The sequence below is a fragment of the Vipera ursinii genome, assembly GCF_947247035.1.
Source record: "Vipera ursinii genome assembly, chromosome: 3".
In the NCBI taxonomy this organism is placed as follows: domain Eukaryota; kingdom Metazoa; phylum Chordata; class Lepidosauria; order Squamata; family Viperidae; genus Vipera; species Vipera ursinii.
Window position 1 is genome coordinate 22,967,275 of NC_139516.1, and position 22,985 is coordinate 22,990,259.

At 38.8% G+C, this 22,985-nt stretch overlaps 1 protein-coding gene across 1 annotated transcript; it reads left to right on the forward strand.

Annotated features, from left to right (window-relative positions):
• Positions 1-3,276: 3,276 nt before the first annotated feature.
• On the forward strand, positions 3,277-21,920 carry LOC310637480 (thyrotropin-releasing hormone receptor-like; the record flags this gene model as incomplete). The annotated part of the gene is made up of 2 exons (XM_083357931.1): positions 3,277-4,086; positions 21,552-21,920. 2 exons carry the CDS (start codon positions 3,277-3,279, stop codon positions 21,918-21,920), a joined length of 1,179 nt encoding a protein of 392 aa, XP_083214057.1.
• Positions 21,921-22,985: the final 1,065 nt, after the last annotated feature.

Here is a 22,985-nt window from a genome sequence, read left to right on the forward strand (position 1 = left end):
CAGACATCAATGATGCTAACAGGAGGCTTCCATCACTCCCAAGATGGTAGTCCCCCTGACAACACATTTAACAATACATTTTTTTCTCTCTCTCATAAAGATGCTCCAAACACTCTGCAGTACCAAAACAACTTTAAAATACAAAGAAGCAACACAATCATTTAACAGTGAAATAATTATCACATTTCTCCTCTCAGCAGTGGAAGTGATAATGCTGGAGTTGGTTTCCCATCAGATCACAGTATCCATCACAGCTAGTCCACCATGCTACATGGTTCCATATGCAGCACCTCCATTCTTGGCATTAGGAAACTCAGCATTGTGTGCTGGGAGATAGGCATACATTCAACAGGTGATGTTTTTGCCAGCAAGAAGCCACAAGAAGTGGGAAGGGAGGTGAGCTGTTCTTTTTATTCCCCCCCCCCCCGTCCCCAGTTTTGTCTGTCTGCTTGGCAGGTGGTTGTTAGAGTCTTGTCCTAAAGTAATCAGATTAATCCATTAATCAGATCAGTCGATTAATCTGATTACCTTGTAAACATTAAACGATTTTGTTCCAAAGGCCATTTGCCTTCTAGAGTCATCCAGCTGTCATCCTGCCAGAGTCTTAATCGCTTCTTGAAGGCTTAACAGATTTATTACCGTAGGAGGAGACCTCTGACTTCTTTAAGGCGAATTAATTAAAAACCACCACGAACTTAGGCAGCATCTTAATTTGGCTGGAGCGTAAACTTAGGGTAGAAGATCGCACCCCCGCCCAGGAGGCGTGGACTCGAACACGAAGTCCTGGCGAAGGAGCGTGTGAGTGCGTGTGTGCGCGTGTGTGTGTGTGTGTGGGGGGGGGGGGAAAGCAGCCCAGGGAGTCCCGAGAATCTTCGGCTCGCGTCATCGCTGCCCCCTCCCCCTTCCGGAGCCCCCTTCCCTTTAGCCAGGCGGTGGAGAGCGCTAGGACCAAGCTGTTGCCGCTTACCCACCCGTGGACGGCAAGCGGAGGCGGCGGGATGGACTGCAGCGTCGCCGGCTCCCTGAAATAAATACCCGAAGAGAAGGAAAGGCAGCTGGCAGGCGGCCCACGAGGCTGGGGTGGAGAAGGAGCCGGCTCGGCGCCCGCGGATCAGCGCTTCCCGGTTCCGCTCGGCTTGGCGATGGTAAACTTTCTCGCTTCTTTCCCCGCTTCTCCTCCCCCGTCCCCTTCTATCCCCTCCGTTAGTTAACCCTCTGCCTCCTTTTCCGAGGCTCCGTCCTTCTCCCGCCTTCCCTTCCTTACCCCGTCATCCCACCCGCTTGGCTTCCCCAGCCTGCCACATGCCGCCGCCTTCCCGAGTGGATTTCTGTAGCGATCAAAGAAGCCGCGGCAGGGAGGATGGCAAGGTGGGCCCGCGACTGCGACCCTCGCCTTTGATCCCAGACCTGCAGCAACTCCGGGCGGAGGAGCAGCCGATGCCCTGAGCTTCGAAGGGTCCGGCGAGGTCAGTCCGTTGTCTCGCCGAGCCCAGCGCGCCTGTTCTGGCTGGTGCCCACTCCAGCAGGTGTCGGTCGGAGATTGTCCTCCTGCCTGTTAAGCCGGCGTTACGCTTCTCCGCGTAGTCCTGCTACCGGCTTTCGACAGCATTTTCGCCCGGGCATCTGACGCAAAGAGACCAAAAACCTCCAGAACGAGGCTGCCGCTTTAGGGCTTTGCCAAATTCACCTCCTGAAGGGGTGACAAGTAGTTTTAAATCTGTTCAGCAAGTCTGCCTGCAGAAGAGCAAAGGCTGGCTCAATGATAGTTTGGGACAGTCTGGGGCTCTGGTAATGGGACGCTATGGTTTCCTCATGAACCTTCTTTCTGCAAGCTGTTGTCTCCCAGGATAATTAGACATCAATTCCTATAATCCCCCAGCCACTATCAGCCTTTGGGGTGAAATTTCAAGGCATTAGACTAGTCTCAGCCAATTTAGAGAACACTGCATTGGAAGAGGCAGCTGTACCCCAGTGGCTTATACAAAGCAGGCATAATGCAGGCTTGAAGGCAACACTGGTTATTTCAGTGGTTAATGTGAAGTGTCAGAGACTGCATTTTTCACCACACCAAGGATCTGCCTCAACCACCTGTTTGTTTTGCAGGCACAAGAGACCACTGAAGGACCATAGAAATTCTAATTGCTTAATTGGGGCAATTGCTCTAAGACAATTGCTCTAAGATCTAAGACAAAGAAGAACCATGATGCTTAGTATACCCGTTTCAGTGGGGTGATTCAATCAAACTACCTTGAATCAAATAAGTTCTAGGTGTTTTGAACAGTCCTGGTGACCAGTAGATATTAAGAGATAATTCAGGGTATCACCCACTTTCATATGGACTGTGTCATTTTGTGTATGGGTGAGTTATATTTATCCTGTAACAAATATTGATATCTTGATTCTAACTCTTGGGCAAGTCTAATCTCTAGTTGCAGTGTCTGCAAAGGTCCTTGCCTCTAGAGCTTTGGAGATGAGAATTATAAATACCCATGTTTTCTCCTTGTGGTTGAATGTGCTATCCACACTATGCTGTGGATGGCACATTGTGACTATCTATGTTTCAATAGACTTATGGATTGCATGTCAAAAGTTTTAGGTCAGCAATCAGTCAACCTCTATTTGGGGGTATGGTTGGTATGTTCTACTAGCATACTCCACAACAGATCATCCGAAGTGGTATTGTGAAATGCTAGGGTTTTTTGCCCATAGCTGTGCCTATAGTTGCCAATTCAAACAAGGAAAACTTAATCCAGAATGTGATAAACAGCAGAAGCCTGATGAAAGGTGGGATAAGATAAGGGCGGCATTGCATGATCAACATTGGTGTTGCCAAGTTGTCCTGGAGCTAATGTAAATTAGTAGTGAAGAAAGGGCCCACATCTTACTGTGTCATATGCATTCACACCATTTAATTAGTTTATAGTTTAATATATTGTTCAAATTTAAAAAAGATTAATTCTGTATCCAGGTTAAATTACTTAAGTATATAAACTCAGAGAGATTTATATAAATCATCTAATAATGTATTCGGCGATCCTGAAAGATAGGTAGATGTTATTCTCATATAGAAGTAGGACTGTTAAATAATGGCTTGCCAAAGGTTTGAAACCAGACTCCCTTCTTAACAACAACATTCTTAATAATCAGATTATGTGGGCTTTAATCTAACAATCTGAATTATCTCTTTCTTCCTGTGGTTTAGGATACCTGTTGAAATAGTTCTTGGCCTGGAAATCATCAGTGTCAAAGGAGGAACAATCCACTTGAGAGTCACAAATGGAGAATCAATCTTGGGACTTCTTTGAAGCCCTCATGGGCAACATCAGCACCAATCAGACTCTCCTGAACAAGATGCCACAGTTGCCCATGGAGGTGCAGGTGGTCACTATCTTGCTGGTCCTTCTGATCTGTGGCATAGGCATTGCAGGCAATATTATGGTAGTCCTGGTGGTCCTTCGCACCAAGCACATGGTGACTCCCACCAACTGCTACCTGGTGAGCTTGGCTATAGCCGACTTGATTGTGCTACTGGCAGCAGGGCTGCCCAACATCTCTGAGGTGGTGGCCTCCTGGGTGTATGGCTATGCTGGTTGCCTCTGCATTACTTACCTGCAGTACTTGGGCATCAACATCTCAGCATGCTCCATCACAGCCTTCACAGTGGAGCGCTACATTGCCATCTGCCACTCCATTAAAGCACAGCTGCTTTGCACTGTAGCCCGGGCCAAACGCATAATAGCTATGCTATGGCTCTGCACTTCGCTCTATTGTCTCATGTGGTTCTTTTTAGTGGACACCTCGAAAGCCATGTTTGCTGATGGCACTCAAGTCAGCTGCGGCTACCGTGTCTCCAGGAACCTCTATATGCCCATCTACTTCTTAGACTTCACCATATTCTATGTCATCCCCCTGGGTTTGGCCACTGTTCTGTATGGTCTCATTGCCCGCATCCTCTTCATGAATCCACTGCCTGCAACACCGCAGCATGCAAGCCGGCTGAGCAAACACAGCAGCTCCATCACTACCTCCAGCTCCATGAAGTTCTCTTGCCGGGGGAACAAGGGTGCTTTGAGCTCCAGGAAACAGGTTCTTCTTTTTGCTTATTTTTTAGGTCAGGATGCAAATTAGGTGTGTAGATACATGGAAGATTAGGAAGCCTTTGCCCAACTAGTCCAGTTTTTTCTCCCCTTATGAAGACCACTCTCTAGGATTTCAGGCAGAACAATCAACACAATTCATATGATTCTTCTATGTGATGATGATGGTGATAATAATGATGATATGATTGTAAAGGGAGCCTCTACTGCTACTGAACTATGATCATTCCCAAACTGTCTTCAGGTAAGAACTTTGTGGTCATATAGAAAAGTCTAGTATCACCCACCATCATGACTATTTTTCTCAAAGGTTAGGAAGCTACCAATAATTGATCATTTGGTGCTGTTTAATAGAGCCAGTCCTCGACTTACAACCACAATTGATCCCAAAATCTCTGATGCTAAGTGGGACATTTGTTAAATGAATTTTGCCCCATTTTATGACCTTTCTTGCCTTAACTGTTAAGTGAATCACTGTAGTTTTTAAGTTAGTCACACGGTTGTTAAGTGAATCTGGCTTCCCCATTGATTTTGCTTGTCTGAAGATTGCAAATGACCCCATGATGCTGCAACCGTCATAAATATGAGCCAATCCTTCCACCTTCCCCAGGAAACCCAGAGTCATATTAGCTTTCTGATGTCAGAAACATCTCTTAAATACACAAGATTGATGAATATGTTAAGCCCATTTATCTGTAATGGTTCATTGTTTTTAGTATGAGAGATATTAAATATAATATAGTATGTTCCAGTAATGCTCCCTGAATATGGGAGTATTGGAAAATATTGATCCAATGTGTTCTACCGGTTAGTATCAGAGTAATGCTGGGAAAATCCACTTACAAATCCCTTTTCACTGGGTGACTCTGAATCTGTTATTCTTACTTTCAGCCCAGCCTTACCCTACAGATACAGTATGTTGAGAGGATTAAACTGGGGAAAAGAAAAGAATTATCCTTGTCTGCTTGAGTTTCTTGTATGATATTTTTCTCTCTCTTGGGTAACATCTGCAAATTCAAGTATAGAATTGAATTTCAGTTTCAGCTAGTAAATGGAGTACCTCTTTCCTATTTATTCATTGGCTGTTGTTGTTCTGGACCTGGAGATGCTAAGTCTCTGTTCTGAGGCTTTGGACAACGGAGTATTTCTTCCTTGTCCCTAGTTTCAAAGCATTCACTTCTCAGACATGTTTTATTGAATATTTATTTATTTTTTTAATTTATTCAATTTATATGCTACCCATCTCACTGTCAAATAACTCTGAACAGCTTAGAACAAATGATGTATAATGGTTAATACGGCCCTTACAAGAACAATATTTTTATTATTTATTTATTATTTTATTTATTATTTTATTTAATTTTTTATTTAATTTTTTATTTTTTATTTTATTTTATATTTTATATTTATTTTATTTTATTATTTTATTTTTTATTTATTTTATTTTATTATTTATTTCCATATAACTATTAGCAGCATCAGTTAAAAATAAGCAATTCAAGAAAAAAAAAACGCTTAACGTACAGTACATCATTAGAAAACAATCCATTATATATAAGGGGGAACTGAACAAGCAACCAAAAGAAGACTTCATTTAACTGCACCAAAATGCTGCGAGAAAAGCCAAGATGAAAATCAAGGGATCAGAAGGACAACTTGCAATCTTCTTCCAAATTATATTGGAAGTGGAGGAAGTCCAAAAGAAGAGGAGGAGATGGGAGTGAGTGGGAGGAGCCTGGGGGAGTCTATACTATAGATTCATGGCAAGAGTTACTTATCACTCACCCAGCAACTTGGAGACCAGGGAGAAAAAAGGAGAGTAAGAATCAATCAATCAATCAAACAAACAAGAATGAATGTTCAGCCCATGTGAGGTAGGCAACTCCCTTTTTTGCAACCCATGGAACCTGCCCTCTGCCCCAATGACATTGCCAAAATGTTCAACAAATATCTGATATATGACTCCCATCTGAATTCTTACTGGAGATAAGCAAAAATTAGAATGTATTACAGTTATAGTTATGACTATAGTTATATCCAGTTCTCTGTATCTTTCCTGCTATGAAAATATTATAGTTAAAAAAACTCTATTCCTAGTTCTAAAAATGTTGCCTGTGCATGTTCCAAAGGAATTCAACACTTCGTTGATCCAGAACTCTGCTGTTCATTGTACTCTAAAGGTTGTGGTCTTAACCCTATTTAATAAGGGTCAAAAGTCCATTGCTTGTGGTGTGATATATGTCTGAATCATGTGACTATAATTAATTTCTAAGATTGTAATTTTATACAGCCTTCCTTGAGAATCAGGCTCCTTGAGTTGATTGGACTAGGAAAATTACAATTAATGATGAATGTTAAGAGTGCTCCAGGCTTAGGTCTTCAGATAACCTACTTCTGTTCAACAAATAGAGAAAGGGACCAGCACTCAAACCTTCCAAGACCTGTTACTATTCATATCTTCAGCTTCAGCTTTAATAGTTTAATGGCATACTGTGCATCATATACAAAAGGGAAAATGCAATGGATGAAAGTTTCCTGATTTTTTTCTACAGTAAAAATAATTTACATTAATTTTATTGAAACAAAAATTCCAAAGATGAAATAAAAACAGTAGAATTTCCACAGGATTGTGCATAGGGCTTTTGCATGATCTTACCGGGCAGGTAACAAACTGTAGGGAGTTGTGACTGGTCTTGCCTTTCATCTTTCAGAGAGCCATCCTGTTAATATTGTGAAACCTCCCTGGATTCCCACATATTCCAATTAAATCCAGATGTAGGAGAGAATTCCTCCCTTGGGGATTTTGTACATCATGAAGATGAATAAGCAGAGAGGCTACAATGCTGAAGAATTGTAGCAAGAAGCATAACGATATAATGCTCCAATATGCTTTATAACCTTGCATTAAAACGTGAGCTCAAAATCCACAGCATAAACAAGTTTTCAGTAAAATTATAAGCAGGCTAAGAATCTCTTTTATAAAAAGAAAATATTCTGGAAATTTTCAGTGCAGCATGGAGCTGTACAGTAATATAGAGAAGGAATAAACATAGTTACCAGCCTTAGTCATACACATGCCATACACAGCTTTTCCTACTAATGGGACCTGGTAGTTTGGGAACATTTTTGACACTATGCCACAAACATAATCAATGTTCAGTTTTATCCCCAAAAGTTCATGTTATTATATAATATTCAAGCTAGGATTTGTTATGTAGAGACTACTTGCCAGCCAGCAAATTATTGCCAGTATATTCCAGAAAGTAGGAGATACAATGCATGTTGCACAACAACTTGCACTCCTGATGTTATAAATACTAGTGACCAAGACAAAAATGGATAGAATTGTTCTGAGAATACAGAAGATGATGAGACCATAGTTATAGATCGTGTAATTGAAGAAATGTTCAGGTACTGATGTGGTTTGGTTGTAGGGTAGATATGTCATTTGTGTGAGGAACGGATCTGTGCCTAATGATTAAAAGAATACTCTTATTGTTGCCTTATTACAGGGAAATGTAGTAAGAATGACTATAAAAACTACAGGGGGAATTTGTTTAGAGTTCTTGAAAACATATTAGGGAGAATTCTGTCTGAAACAATATAAGAGGTGATAATGAGAAAGATTTATGAAGTTCACTGCAGGAGGAAGCATACTGACCAGGTTTTTACTATTCAGCAGGTCACTGAGGAAATTATGAACAGGAATATCTAAGTATATATTTTTCTTAAGAAATACTGCAGAGTGGTAAGGCTCCAAATGCCACTTTCCTCTGTGATCGGTCTGTAACCACCATGCCAAACTGCTTCTGCTATTTTCCTAACAAATGTAAAATGTATGTTAGCAAGCAGGAACCCTGGTTATCCTGAATTCTTCTAATGATGAAGGCATACTGTGATTAGAAGAGTTGCGTTGGACAACATCAGATGTTTTGCATTGACACCTGCTTTACAAGCCCTCCTGGCACTCCTGATCAGAAGCAACAAAGGGCAAATCAGTGGTCATTGTTTAGTGTCATGCCAAGGTGGTACCCCAGAATGGAAAATTAGTTGTGTGTTTAGAACAATGCACACTACTGAACCTCTCTTTTCTGTGCCACCCAATCCTTTCTTTGTGTGCCACCCCAGCTTTCCGACTTCTTCCCACTGTTTCTCCCTTTCTTCTCCATTTGCACCTTATGCAGAATGCTTTTCTGTTAGGGTTGTGTTTCTTTTTCTGTCTCTTTTACATACTCAAAGCAATGAAGGAAATGATATCCTAGCTACATATGTATTCCTCCCACCTTTCCAGCAAAGATTTGCACAAATGGACTGCCTTATAAGCACCTAGCTTTGCTTAGACAATAAATTGATTTTCTCCATGTTCAATATTAAAGAGGAAAACAGATTTTCCCTCAAAACAAGAAAGAAAAAAAGAAAGTTGTGAGCAAAGACAAGTGGTGTTACTCTGTAACTGCCAGCTGTAATTGCCAACTATGGAGAATGTTATGCTGCCACCTGTTATAACATAGCTCTTACTTACATGGACTTTTATTGATTCTTCTAATTCAAAATGATTGTCATATATACCTGCACACAGGCATAGTCAAAGAAACATAGAATGCAGTTACCAGCTGTATTCTTCAAAAGTCCAATAGAATAGAATAGAATAGAATAGAATAGAATAGAATAGAATAGAATAGAATAGAATAGAATAGAATAGAATAGAATAGAATAGAATAGAATAGAATAGAATAGAATAGAATAGAATAGAATGGGACCTTGGAGGTTTTCTAGTCCAGCCCCCTGCTCAAGCAGGAGAACCTATACCACCTCATTCTGATTATGAATGCATTGCACAGTAGATGTATTTCTTGTAGAAGGTCCTGAAATCTTTCTCAAAAGGAAGAATTTTATTATGTTTTCTGATCAACCAAAAGGAAAACATTTAGGATTTAGAGCAGGGGTGTCAAACTTGCAATGTCATGTGACGTGTTGCAACGTATCGTGGCTTTTTTGCCATTGCTGACAATGGGGTTATCATGCATCCAGCCCATGGGCGGGCAGTTTGACACCCCTGATTTAGAGAGTTTAAAATAAATGTACTAAAGTCACTCTTTTATATGCCATTTTTCTACAATGACTCCAAATTATCTATAAACAAAATATAATTGATAGTGGCCCTCTCTCTATGTGGTTCTTTCACACAAGGGTTAGGATGCTATGCTGATGGTCCTGTCTTAAAGGTGTGTATTTAGGTTGGGCATTAAGTGTGACACCTAGAGGTAGAAACCATATCAATGTATATCACCCATAGGCTCCTGTGGATCCTCTAGGATTAGGTTTCTGGATTTCAGAGAAGCCATGTCACATAAGCTTGTGATTGGCAAATGTTGATATCTAATTTGTGGAAATGGAGTAGAGTTAATTGCTTGATAAGGTTTAATCTATCCAACTACAGTACTACTTAATCAAACCAATGAGTAATGCAATACTCCTATGAGTAATGCAGAAAGGAGGCAAGAGTCAAAAATATGTCAATGTGTATTTGTATGTGTGTGTGTGTGTGTGTATAATTATATATACAACTTACATACATCAGATCAGTAAACTTTGATATAATTAAAGTTACCATAGATAACTTCAACTGTAGTCAAATCCAAAATCAACCAGAAGAGGAAAAAAGTTATATAAATACAACATATGCAAGACCAAAATAATCATGTCTTATATCTTACAAAAATATTTGCCTCTTGCAGTGGTTGGTAAGATGTTTCTGGCAGCACAAGCAAGAGAAGGAAACCAAAAGACACAACTTAGTACAAGAATGAAAATATATATTACAGCATTCTTTGTGGACTGTATCACCCATGCCTGATGCAGACATTATTACAGTGGAAATCTCTACATAGAAGGAAAGCGATACTGTTATAATTGTACTGTATAGAAGTATCCCAGGAAAAATTGGCAGAGACTCATTTCAATCATGGAAAATAAATTCTATTTTCATTTAGTAGAACTTATACATGTGAATTAAATCAGTGGCATTTTTATCCAGTAGAGGGAGGCCTCCCACTTCTTCTTAATACCTTGGTTATGGGTCTTAATTTTCCATTCTCATAACCCACCCTGGCGTTTCTAATAGATTAGGTCAGCTTGTAGAAAGTAAAGTATGTTTTTTAGTTTATTTTTTTTCACTGCTTTTGATTAATGATGTACACCACCTAGAGACACTTGCTGGGTAATCTTTGAGATACACATGTAAGATTTATTCTTTAAAATCAAAGACTGAGTCCAAGGGCTAAAATACTTATTAACTGTGTGAACTGTCACTACGTTTGATTTATGTTTTAGCCTAACAGTTAAAACTATATAAAATATTTGCATTAAATATTTCACATTGTTTATTCTCTGTATGGTCTTCCATGTTTAAGATGGCAATATAATTAAGCTTTTTAAATTCTTAGTATGGGGGTAAGAAGTTGACATATAGTAATGACACTTAGCTCACCTAACACAGTAGGCTTTGATATTACTCCTACATGACCTTTATGGAGTGGCCATGAATTTAACATTATAGAACAGACCTTTGCACTATAATAGTGCAATGAAACTTTCTGTTTTCATTCAAGGATAGTCTTACTCAAGTCTGGTTTAAACTGGGTTTGTGCAACATCTTTAACTACAGTAATGCAGGACTGTGTAGTTTATGTTTCCACATGATGTATGAACTCTGACACTGTTTTAAGATGTTGTGTATCCTACTTTATAGGATAAACTAGGCCACTGCATCTAGTCATAATATGGTTTAGAGAGGTAAATAGAATACCATGTGAACATGATCCTTGTTTTTTTTAAAACCTTAATCAAGGTATCCATCTCTGCAATTCAGTGGTAAGAAAAGTACGGTTTTACACTTAGGCAAGAAAACAAACAAACACACAGGTATAGAATTTGAGAAGGATCTGGGTGCCCTAGTGGGCAACCACTTATACAGCAGTGTGCTACAGCTGTCAAAAAAGCCAAAGCTCCATCAAGAAAGTTCTAGGCTGCATCAAGAGAAGGTATCGTGGTCATGTGAAGTGTTAGTGCCACTTTATACTGCTTTGGTAAGACCTCACTTGAAATACTGTATCCAGTTTTGGTCACCACAATACAGAAATATACACTGAGACTCTAGAAAGGCTCAGAGAAGATGATTAGGGGGCTGAAGGTTAAAACATATGACAAACAGTTGCAGGAACTTGATATGTCTAGTTTAATGGAGACAACTGGGCAACCATTTGTCCAGAATAGTAGAGGGTCATCTGCAGGGGTAGACTAGAAGACCTTCCCAAGGTCCTTTCCAATTTTATTATTCTGTTATCAGTAATGCAAGAGGAACCAATAACTTGGAACTGCTGTTGTCAATAACCATGCCTTCATGCTGCTCAGTAGCAGTTTGATCAAGAGCCATGATTACCGGTACTTCTCTGTTTTAGAGGTCAGTGATTTCCAGGAAACTCCCCAAGCACCATTTGGAAACCAGTTGATACCTAAGCTAGACTGTTTAAATTAAAGAATAGGCAAGAAGAACTGGTATCAGCCACTGTGCTATGTTAACTGATCACCTTGTGGATAAAATCAAGAGGTGCAAGCACCAATCACTGATGGCCTTGTTACTTCATTGTAGCAATTACTGGCACTGGTTAATCACACTGGCCATCAATAAATTGCAAAGGAGTAATTATTATCTTCCCCAACCAGATTATGTCACAACTGCTTTAAAATATAAACATATCTAAATTTGGCCTGGTGCATTGTCATCCTGTTGACAATCCATAATTGTTAGGGTTATAGTTGTGAAATCCAACACACACACACACGTCAGATTCCATTCCCAGGGATGGATGGTTGAAATTGTTTAGTATCATCAGTCTGGGTATATATACCACTATCTACAAGTTACAGCTAGTTCTGACATTTAGGAACATCAGTCAGAGACCAAAATCTCTAAATCTGATCTACTTGGCTGTCAAGATAAGATCAATGACCCTGAAGTGCAGAATTGACCAACATTTTCCAGTCCCCTTTATCCTGAAATGACCTATCTTCTGTTTCTTTGCTTCTCTTCCCTCCTCTATAAGCCTAGCACTATCCTGCCTCATCTAAGCAAACCCAAGAGTTTTTCTCACAGTATCTCTAATAAAAGCTTTTTCCAATCACCCTCTGCCTACTTCACCCTCTTCTAGTCCTCTTCCCTGCTTCTCCTTACCCCAGTCCCACCCATCCAGGCAAATGCCTAGAGAACTTTCAGCTCGTTCCATCCTTCAAAGCCCAATCTTCATAAGTGGAGACTTAGTCTCCCTCCATTTCTCAAGCCACTTGTCCAATCTCTTTCCTTTAGTCCTCTACTCTCTTTGATCTACATTATAAAGCAAAACAATGGCTTCTTATTCAAACAATAAAAGACTTGCTTATATTTCCAGGATATACCATAATGACTCATGAAGGTAAGTGAAGGCAAATACTTTCTCATTTTTCCTAAAGCCAGGCAAAGCCTGCTTGGAATATTGTAAAAACAGACTTTAGGGAATATTTCCTTCCCCTTTAGAAACCAATGTCTTATTCCTGCTTCTGGATGCTGCTTTGAAGCTCACTGTGAAGGGAAAGTCTGAAGACGTGAATGATGAGATGAAAGAAAACAATCTCTTTCTCATTAAAGGACAGAGCTTATTTAACAATATATCATCCAAAAGACACACCAAAGAGAGCAGAAGATTGTTCAGCTCAATAACTGGTACCAATGAAAGAACGAAGCAGTTCTTAGCCACAGCTGATGACAGCATAATAAGGCTATATCAGAAATGTGATTCCAAGCCTTTCATATAATGCATGAGGTTTTTGTATGTCATTTCTAATACTGCCAGGATCTATCCTTTTGTTCTGATATTCATGTTTTGTAGACCTCCTTCTGGTTTTTCATTTCCACATATAACTAGACCTCTCAGCCTGGGGGAAAAATTAGTACAGAATATGCTTAATAGGAACAAGGAATTTCTTGCCCAGAATATCCTATTAATGCTAAAGGATTAATTAACAAAAAAGGTTGTGCTCTTTTTTATTTCAAGAAAAGATCTATCCTTCCTTTTAGTGAAGAAGAATTTGACCAAATGGCTTCTGTGGTTTCTCAGTCTGTTGGCCAGGAGATATACTGGTAGTCCTTGACTTATAACCATTTGTTTAGTGACCATTTAAAATTATAACACCACTGAAAAAAGTAACTTATGACTATTTTTCACACAACCCTTTTATTGAGTAATCAATGTCATCTTGTTACTTAGATATTATTTCATCTATGAAGTTTAGGACATTTTTTTTAAAAAAGGCAGTCAAATAAACAAGCAAGATAATGACCACTATGATTTGATCAAATCTTCTCCCATTGTTAAAGAGGAAGAATTTTTACTTCAACATGACTTTTTTGATGATACTCTACCAATACCCCTGGTTGAGATTGTACCGGACGAAAAAGTGTGTACTTCATCTATTGATAACCTGCTACCTTCCAGATGTATTTGGCTGCAATTCCCAGACCTCATAACCAGCAAGCTGAACAACAGAATTTCTGAGAGTAATTGTTCCAATATACTGTATCTGGCAGACACTAGCTGGTGTGTCCCATAGGAAATTCTCCTTCTTTGACACTGCTTTCATTCCTATTAGAAAGTATTGTGTACCTTCCTCTCAAAAGCTGAATTGGCTTTATCCTGTTTTACTTCTGAATATACTGAAAGTCGGGAGAATCAGTTCAAACAGCTCACTCTAAAACCATGATGTAATGCTTCTTCTTCTTCTTACAGATTTCATTTGATTGCTGTGTCATTTCTCTAACCCATTCAACTTCTTAGCATTATCAACAAAATGAGAAGCAATATTTTCAGTCAGCAATAAGCAACAAAACAAAACTCACTCCTGCAATCAGTTCAGTAGGCAAAGATGAATCAATATACTATTAAAATTCTTGTTTCTACAACCTTTAACTGGGTGAAACAAGGTGTAATACAGCAGCAAATTTGGAACCAAGGTACTTCAATTGAGCTAACATACAGAAAAGTGTCCAAAATCTGGCACTCATGATGTCCCTGGCAAATTTTATAAAATGTATTACGACATTAAAATTATCATAAAACAGTTTATAACATAACAAAAAATGTCATAAAACATTTCCTGTGCTAATGTTTGACTGTGCTATTTAATTCAACATGAGGTTTTTTCAAGGCAAATAAATCTCTGAAAGAATCCTAACAATGCATCCAGTGAAGGCAGTCCATTAGAAGTTCATTCATTGTTGACAGCATGAAGACAGGGGTCTTCAAACTTGGCCGCTTTAAGACTTGTGGACTTCAATTCCCAGAATTCTGGGAGTTGAAGTCCACAAGTCTTAAAGCGGCCAGGTTTGGAGACCCCTGCATTAAGAAATCCGGTCAGGAAATATTTCTGAAAAGATGACCCAATGTGTCTAATACTTTCCAAATGCTCAAAAAAGAAAATTACTCAATATTGTGAATTTTATGCAGAATTGACTTGGGAGGCCGGTGTGTGGTGTAGTTGGTTCACATGGTGTAGTAAGATGGAGGGTTTGTTGTCACTGTGTGTTGGGGGGTGGGAGCACAAAGGGAGGCTCAGCTAATCTCAATGTACACATAGTTGTACTTTGACAATAAAGGTTCATTTCAGTTTATCTAGAGGAAGGTGAGATATCCAAGAAGCTATTTCAGAGCATCAACATTTGAATATCTTCAATCTTTACAAATAAACAGTTTTTAAATAGATTTCTAGTTAAAGATTATGACAGAATAACCAAATTTTCTTTGTCCATGCAGGCCAGTCTGTTATTCTTTGTTATCTTGTATGGCTGAAGGCTAAACCACATCTGATGCTATTCATGGTTTTTAGAAAGTATATTTGGTATGCTTTTGTTTGGGGGGTTTTTTGGTGGTGGGGGATTACAGAGGTGTAAACAGAAGTCAGGATATCAGTCAGAATCTTGTCCTTTTTTTACATATATGTCTGTGCTTTTTTTTCTTTAAGAAGGGGGAAATATAAGGTTACATAATGGTGGCTACCAGATCCTGCCCCAAAAGGGATATTGTATGGCATGGGTCAGGGGGTGATGTATAATAGATGACCCTTCCAACCCTATGATCCTAACTATTGAACATTTCAGCATAAAGGAAGATGTATTAACTACTTCAGTGGAGGCAAACAACTCTTAATTCTTTTTCCAATTCAGATGAAAGTGCAATTAACAAAGAAATATGTAGGAAAACTAGGAGACTTTGAAGAGGAATTTATCCAATCAGTTAAGGAAAATCAAGAAATAGAATAATGTCCCTTTTCATCTTAGAAGGAAAGTTGCCCTCTGGAAACCTAACATTGTCTTCCTCTACTAGGTGCCCCACATGGTGGGCTTCCAGGATTTTCAACTAATAACTTCAGCCATGGTTATTTGGAAGGTCATTCTAAATGAAATTCTGGGATCTTTTCTGGAAATGAAAAGGTGGGAGGATCCAATATATCCTCAGGGATCCAGGTTTTTATGACATTTATTTCCTGCTACAATGATTGGAAATGGAATGAACAGAGGTGTCAACTTTTACTGTTGGCAAATGCAGTTTTTTATACTGCATTTTTAAAAATTATAGTGTTGTAAGGAAGTTTGTGTACTTCTAAAATTATTTCGTTATGGATTTTACAAGGTTTTCCATTCTACATAATGTCAAGGAAGAAACTAGCAAGGCAGGAAGACAGATATGTAGAACAGAGAGGATCATTTTGTAAACAATTTGTAAAATTTGACTATCAATCTACTCTACATCTCATTCTTGGCTTCCCACAAAAGCAGCCTAGTGAGTGATTTATTGCAGCGACCTTGGTGAAAATTTGACTATTACTGAAATAACATATCTTTCAATGGTTAATTTTAATGGTTAATTTCCAGACTTGGATTCAGACTTGGTTTGATAACATAAATTTCTACTGCAACTATTTTAAAAATATACAGTGCAATAATTGAATAATATGCATATCAAGACTTTATTAGTACTCTGAGAACAATGGAGCATTAAGTGTGGAGAGTTAAATATTATTCAGAGTAGTTTTACCTTGGATCATCCCACTTTTAAAAATATGAATTTCATGGTACTAAAAATTCCTAGTTGCTGTTATCGCTACAAAATCTAATAGATGAATGGGTGATGGATCCCCACTGTATAACTGGCAGTGCATCAGATAGACAAATTAAGTTTCAGTTTCTCTCTCTCTCTCTCTCTCTCTCTCTCTCTCTGAATATTTGGCAGATTAAACACAGTAAAAACTATTTCTAACTGAACACACAAAGAGCAATCAAGATACTTTTCTTAATTTAAGTTCAGCTTCTTTTCCCTGAGTGGTTTAAGGCAGATGGAAGGAGCTACCTATAGATATGAAAATTCAAGATATTCAGATATTTTTTTTGAAAACCTGCAGCACGAAAAGGAGTATCTGTTAGTCTATTATTATCAAAGCACTAGTTCAATGCAGAGATTAGGTTATTTTATTTTAGCAAAATTATTAGACATATCAATCAAAATCTATCAACATAGGATTAACATAATTATAGTTTAGCCTTTACATTCTGTCTGAGGGTTGCAATATTATATAATATTATCACTAGAGAGGATAGGACTAAACTTCTGGTCTCTTTTTACCCTGTTGAGAGGCTGAAGTCCTGGAAAATAGCAACAGTTTGGATGAAGGAATTAAAGAGTGGAACAACAGCTGTAAGCCTCTGAAAGGCTTAGGCCATCTGTGTGGTCTTTTAAAATCCTCCCACTCATCAATCCAAGAGAAAAGAATGTTCAAAAATTGTTGGCCTTGCTGATTCCAGTGGACTGGTTACCCATCCTTGCACTCAGCTATATGACTGAAGTACCACAGGTCATTTGTAAATGTCAAACATGGGACACAAGGGTGAGGTATGGTTCAAATGAAACCTAAGATAACCAGAATGGCTTAGGCTTCATTTAAACTCAGTTTGAAATTTTAAAGTTTCCATGAACAAGAGATCAAGAGTACTGGATGGTAAAACTTGTTAGGACCTGGAAATGAGCCAACTCTGGATTAGAAAAGGTTGCTTGGAAGTGTTGCATAAAACAATCTTATTGGCCTTCTCTCTAATCAACTGAAAGATGGAGTTGGCAGGCACCTTTAATTTACTGAAAGGTCTGATAGACAATAAATCATAGTGAAAGCCTACTTTGAAGTCTGAGAGGTGATGATAAAATCCTGTAATTCCACATTATTAGGTTGGCCAATGAAAACCATGAAATATAACCCCCCCCAAAAGAAAACCATGAAATATAGCTTGGTTTATAGCAAACCCAATTTGATAAACAAAAACTATAGAATTAGAATCATTTTGAAGTTATAAAACTAAGAAGTAGACATAGTAAAACATTCTATTATGAGGACTTACATTTAATCTGCACAATTGTTGTGTTATTAGCAGAGCTTTTTTTCTCATTGAACGCTCAGAACGGAGTTCCGGCACCTTTTTTGGATGGAACCTTGTAGGGTAGGCAAGGCGGGTTGTATGACGTGTGTGAGTTCCGGCACCTTTTTCTTTTACAAAAAAAGCACTGGTTATTAGTACTTTTTAAATATAGCTCTCTTATAATGTGATATTCAGAGAGAAGCAAGTCTGATTTGATCTATCTTTAAACAGTGGCTTTCACTAGCTGTGATATACAATATCTCAATGAAAATATATCAGTTTATATTTTGCTTTATTGGTATATTGGTTTCAGCCACACTGAAGGAGAGGCTGCTACCTCCTACCTTGAAAAAGGCAGTGGTATGTCCCTTCATCAAGAGGCTCTCCTTGGATTGACCAGTCTCCAGTTTTCTGTTTGTGGGAAAGGTTGTTGAGAAGGTAATCAGTCCACAATACACAAGAATCCTGCAGGATTATCTAGCCCCATTTTAGTTAGGTTTCAGGCCAGGATGTAGTGCTAAGGCAGCTTTGGTTGTGCTGTCTTTGGTTGTAGATGACCTATGCAAGAGCTGGGACAGAGATGGTAATCCATCCTTGTGGTCCTTGATCTCTCAGTGCCTTTTGATATCATTGTCCATAGTATCCTTCTGAGCCAGATCTGTAGGATGGAATTTGGGGACACTTTTCTATGGTGGTTCTCTTCCTTTCTCTGTAGGTCATTCCAGTCAACGTTAGGGGGATAGGTCATTTCCTCAGACTCTCTTTTGTGGGTTGCTTCAGGGTTCTACTCTCTCTCCTCCCTCCTTTCCAACATCTACATGAAACCACTGGGTGAGGACATCTCCAGTTTGGTGTTCAGTATCATCAACCAAGATCATGGCATCCGGCCCTCTCAATTCCTGGCAAATTGATGGGGAAGAAATGAACGTAGTGACAGATTTTATTTTCCTGGGCACTAAGATCACCGCAGATGGGGACTGCAGCCAAGAAATTAAAAGATGCTTGCTCCTTGGGAGGAAAGCCATGGCAAATCTAGACAGCACACTAAAAAGCAGAGACATCAGCCTGCCAACAAAAGTGTGTATAGTAAAGGCTATGGTATTCCCAGTTGCAATGTATGGCTGTGAAAGTTGGACCATAAGAAAGGCTGAGCGCCAAAGAATTGAAGCCTTTGAACTCTGGTGCTGGAGAAGACTCCTGTGAGTCCCTTGGACTGCAAGGTGATCAAACCAGTCAATCCTAGAGGAAATCAACCCTGACTGCTCTTTATAAGGCCAGATCCTGAAGTTGAAACTCACATACTTTGGCCACTTAATGAGAAGGAAGGACTCACTGGAGAAGAGCCTAATGCTGGGAAAGGTTGAAGGCAAGAGAAGAAGGGGACGACAGAGAATGAGGTGGCTGGATGGAGTCACTCAAGCAGTAGGCATGAGCCTAAATGGACTCCAGAAGACGGTAGAGGACAGGAAGGCCTGGAGGAACGTTGTCCATGGGGTCGCGATGGGTCGGACATGACTTCGCAACTAACAACAACTAACAAATCATCAGTATGCTGATGATCAGTATGCTGATGATACCCAAGTATATATTTTTATTCTGGGCCAACCAAGAGAGCCTGTTGAATGTTCCAATACCTGGGAGCTGTGCAACTTTGGATGGGAAAAACCATCTCTTACTCAATCCTACTAAAACCAAATGACTGTGGGTGTTTGGGCTATCCAGATTCAGGGAGTTCCATCTCTGAATTTGCACTTCCCTTTTTAATAATGGTATGCAATCTTGGGTTTTTCCAGTGCTCACAATTCATACTCAATGCTCAGGGGACAACTGTCATCAGGAAGGCCTCTGGACAGCTTCTTCTGGTGTGCCAACTGTTTCTTTTCCCTGACTGGGAGGAAATTACTGTGGCCTTGTGTTCACCACTTCCACATCATATGAAGGAGTGATGAAGTTTGTATACAAGTATGTTTTAGAGAAGATAAAGAAGCATTTTTATTTACTCTAAAACATATTTGTGTGCAATCTTCACCACTGCTTCATATGATGTGGAAGTGGTGAACACAAGACCACAGAAATAATGTCCAATCTAATATCTTTTTTTATCATTAAGCAGATCCAGAAAATGCTTATTCTCTTTGTCAATGAGTCCTGACCAATCACATGAGGGAGAGATACATGCATCCATTCCAAATCAAATTGATACCAAAGTGGATGTGTTGTGAATCATGATTCAAGTTCTACTTGCATCATTTTATTTTATACATACGTTACATCATCACACAGAAATACACTAATGGGTGGAATTAATGTCACAAGGCACATTTGATCTTTGCTGTCCTGCAGATGGCTATGAGAGGTTGATGTTATTCATTAGACAATGCTGATGAGCCTCACTATCTTTTCTATTGATCACTGCCTTCTTTTCTTGCTCATGATGTTATTCAGTAATATGTTTATGCACATCTGTTTGTAACACTGCTAATCTGTTCTGGTTTGAAATCCCTTCCAAAGGTTGCTATTGATATTTGTCAAAAATTGAGGTGACAGAGCCACATATAAGCCTCTGTAGAGATTACTCCAATTCTCCATAAGATCTTCCATAAAGTACCAAAAAGTGTCGGGAAGACACAATTTCTTGAGTGTTAGCCCTGATTTTAGTGCCACCCCCAATTTACTCAACAACTTGTTTTGGTTCTTTTCTATTGATGTAGCTATCCTGCTTTTAGCTCAAATAAACCTCTGATTGAGCCCCCGAGCCTTTTCCTTTTATTGTAGAGAGAAATGACTAATTATTAATTAAAATAAAACAAAAGGAGCAGTTTTCTCAAAAAATCATCTACCATCACTCCACTAGTTATCCATTAATGAATTTTCTAGTAAACATATTAAGATATTGAAATATCTGAGCATTTCATTTCAGTGGTTGATAATATGGAAAGAAGCACTAAGAATAATTTCTTTCAGAGCACATAGATTTGAAAATTCCATTTTGAAATTTTAATGATAGCAATTATACACTGACTGCAATGAACATCTTTAGATGAAATGTAATTAGCCATCTGTTAAACACAATGCAGATTCATTATCCTCATGAATCAATCTTTCTAGCAGTAGTGCACTCTAGATTTTAAAGAATTTTGTTGTGAGTCTCTAGGTGTCTTTCCGATACTTTATTGTACTTGGAGACTGGAATAAATTCTACCAAGTCTTGTATGTAACTCAACCACCCCAATTTTTGACAAATTAGTCTTTATTAATACAGTAGCTTCCTAGCTTTCCTGACCTTGCAGCATAATTACTTATTAGCATAGTATAGTTTCAAACATAAAATTTGTTCAATATTTAACCATTTTCATCCTCAAGAAGGCCTCATAGGAGCTGAAGCAGCAGATCAAGATCAATCTGAGCACAAATCCCTTATTGTTTGGAACAGTTTGATTGGAAAACCATTCTCCAATGTCAGTTTTTACTAACATTTTATGTTCTTCTCACATATGGGTTTTCCCTATTGCCAGACCCAGTACACTGATGTCCAAATTATTGGAGGAAATTATTTAGTGCCCATCTATGCAAGAACACATATGCCCTTGTTCAGCAGGTGAAATACAGTAGAAGGCTTCACACCTGCTTCTGTACATGCCATCTTCGTTAGGTCTGGTGGGAAAATCTAATGTTACTCCTTCTAAAGAACAGTTATGATAGTTTGGAAGAAAAGAATTCCCCCTCCTTTTTAGATGATAGAACTCTGATCTTCAAAATGGTAGTCAAATGTTTATTCAGTCACAATTCTAGTCTTTTAAAAACTTTGTTACTACTTTGTTAATGTTATATTTATGTCTGAATTTGTGTGTGTGTGTGTGTGTGTGTGTGTGTGTGTATTTTCCCTCCACTATAATTAGAATCTTGAAATTGCTACAAAAGATGTAAAATTGCTTTCTTTGTCTCTTTGTAACTCAAAGGTGACCAAGATGCTGGCTGTGGTGGTGATCCTCTTTGCCCTTCTCTGGATGCCATACCGAACCTTAGTGGTGGTCAACTCTTTCATGGACCCTCCCTACCTGAACAGCTGGTTTGTCCTCTTCTGTAGACTCTGCATTTACCTGAACAGTGCTGTCAATCCAGTCATTTATAACTTGATGTCCCAAAAATTTAGAGCTGCCTTCAGAAAGTTATGCAAATGCGAGCAGAAGAGAACTGAAATTGCCACACAGTTTAACACCCCTGTCTTCTACAGCACTATGAAAGATTATTCTCATGACAGTTCTGAGCACAATGTAACAGAACACGAAGATCTCAATGGCTGCCCTCCAATAGCCAGGAAAAAGTAATATTTCCAAGTAAACATGGCACATAATCACCGACTGTGGTTGAAGAAACCACCAATGTGGATTGTTTTAGGAATATCTGATCAGCATGCTAAAGATCTATTATTCTCTTTTCTGCATTGGGATGTAATATTTTCATATAAGGTTATCTAAATTGCTGTACTTTAATGCTAATGTCAAATATTAGTTGTGACCAAAATTTGTTGTGGTACAATGAAATCTCTCACTGTTTTGAACATTCCTCTCTAACAATAGTCATGTGTGCAATCACTGGCTACACTCTGTTCTTTGTATTCCCACCAGCTCAAACTTGCTGTTGTCTATGCTTTTGGAAGAAGAGGATCTAGAATGAGAAGCTCCTTTATTTGAAACTTTTCTCCTGGATCAGGAAGAGAGGCATTTATGGGACAAAAGGCTAGACAGAAGAGACCTCTCTATCTTTCTTTGGGGCCTGATGTAATTAATTGGACTAGATTGGACCTATGGTCTTCAAATGTCCCATGTTTGTTTTAAAGTCTGGTTGAAATAGGGAAATGTCTCACTGATAAAAGTGGTAGATATTCTTGCAGAAGAAATGGAGACAAAGAAAATTTCCATGAATAAGTCTAACTCTTCTGAAATGACTCTCTGAGTTTCATGCACCAGTTTAAACATTAAACTATGTATCTTGCTGGCTCAAGTGAAAGTTAGCATATTGAGCCTTTCTAGGACTTTCCATGGTGTCTGTTGGTTACTATGGATGCTTTTACAGGACATGCTCTAGAGATGAGGGACAGGCTTCCTTGCTGTTAAAATAGAATCATTGGAAAGATGCTGCCTTTTCATTCATTAGGACATCTAATTTGATACTTCTGCATAGACACTTGTTCTCCAGTTCTTCAGGATAGAGATTATGCCAGGAAATATTGAGAATTGAATCTGTAACCTTTTGCATATCAGTATGTGTTTTACCATTTAGCTAATTGCTTACTGTCTCATTTATTATTAATGTGAGGAGGCATTGGAAAATATATTGTTAATTTTAATGTGTAAAAGTAAAGTGTAACCAGGTTGGGAAATCTGGAAACT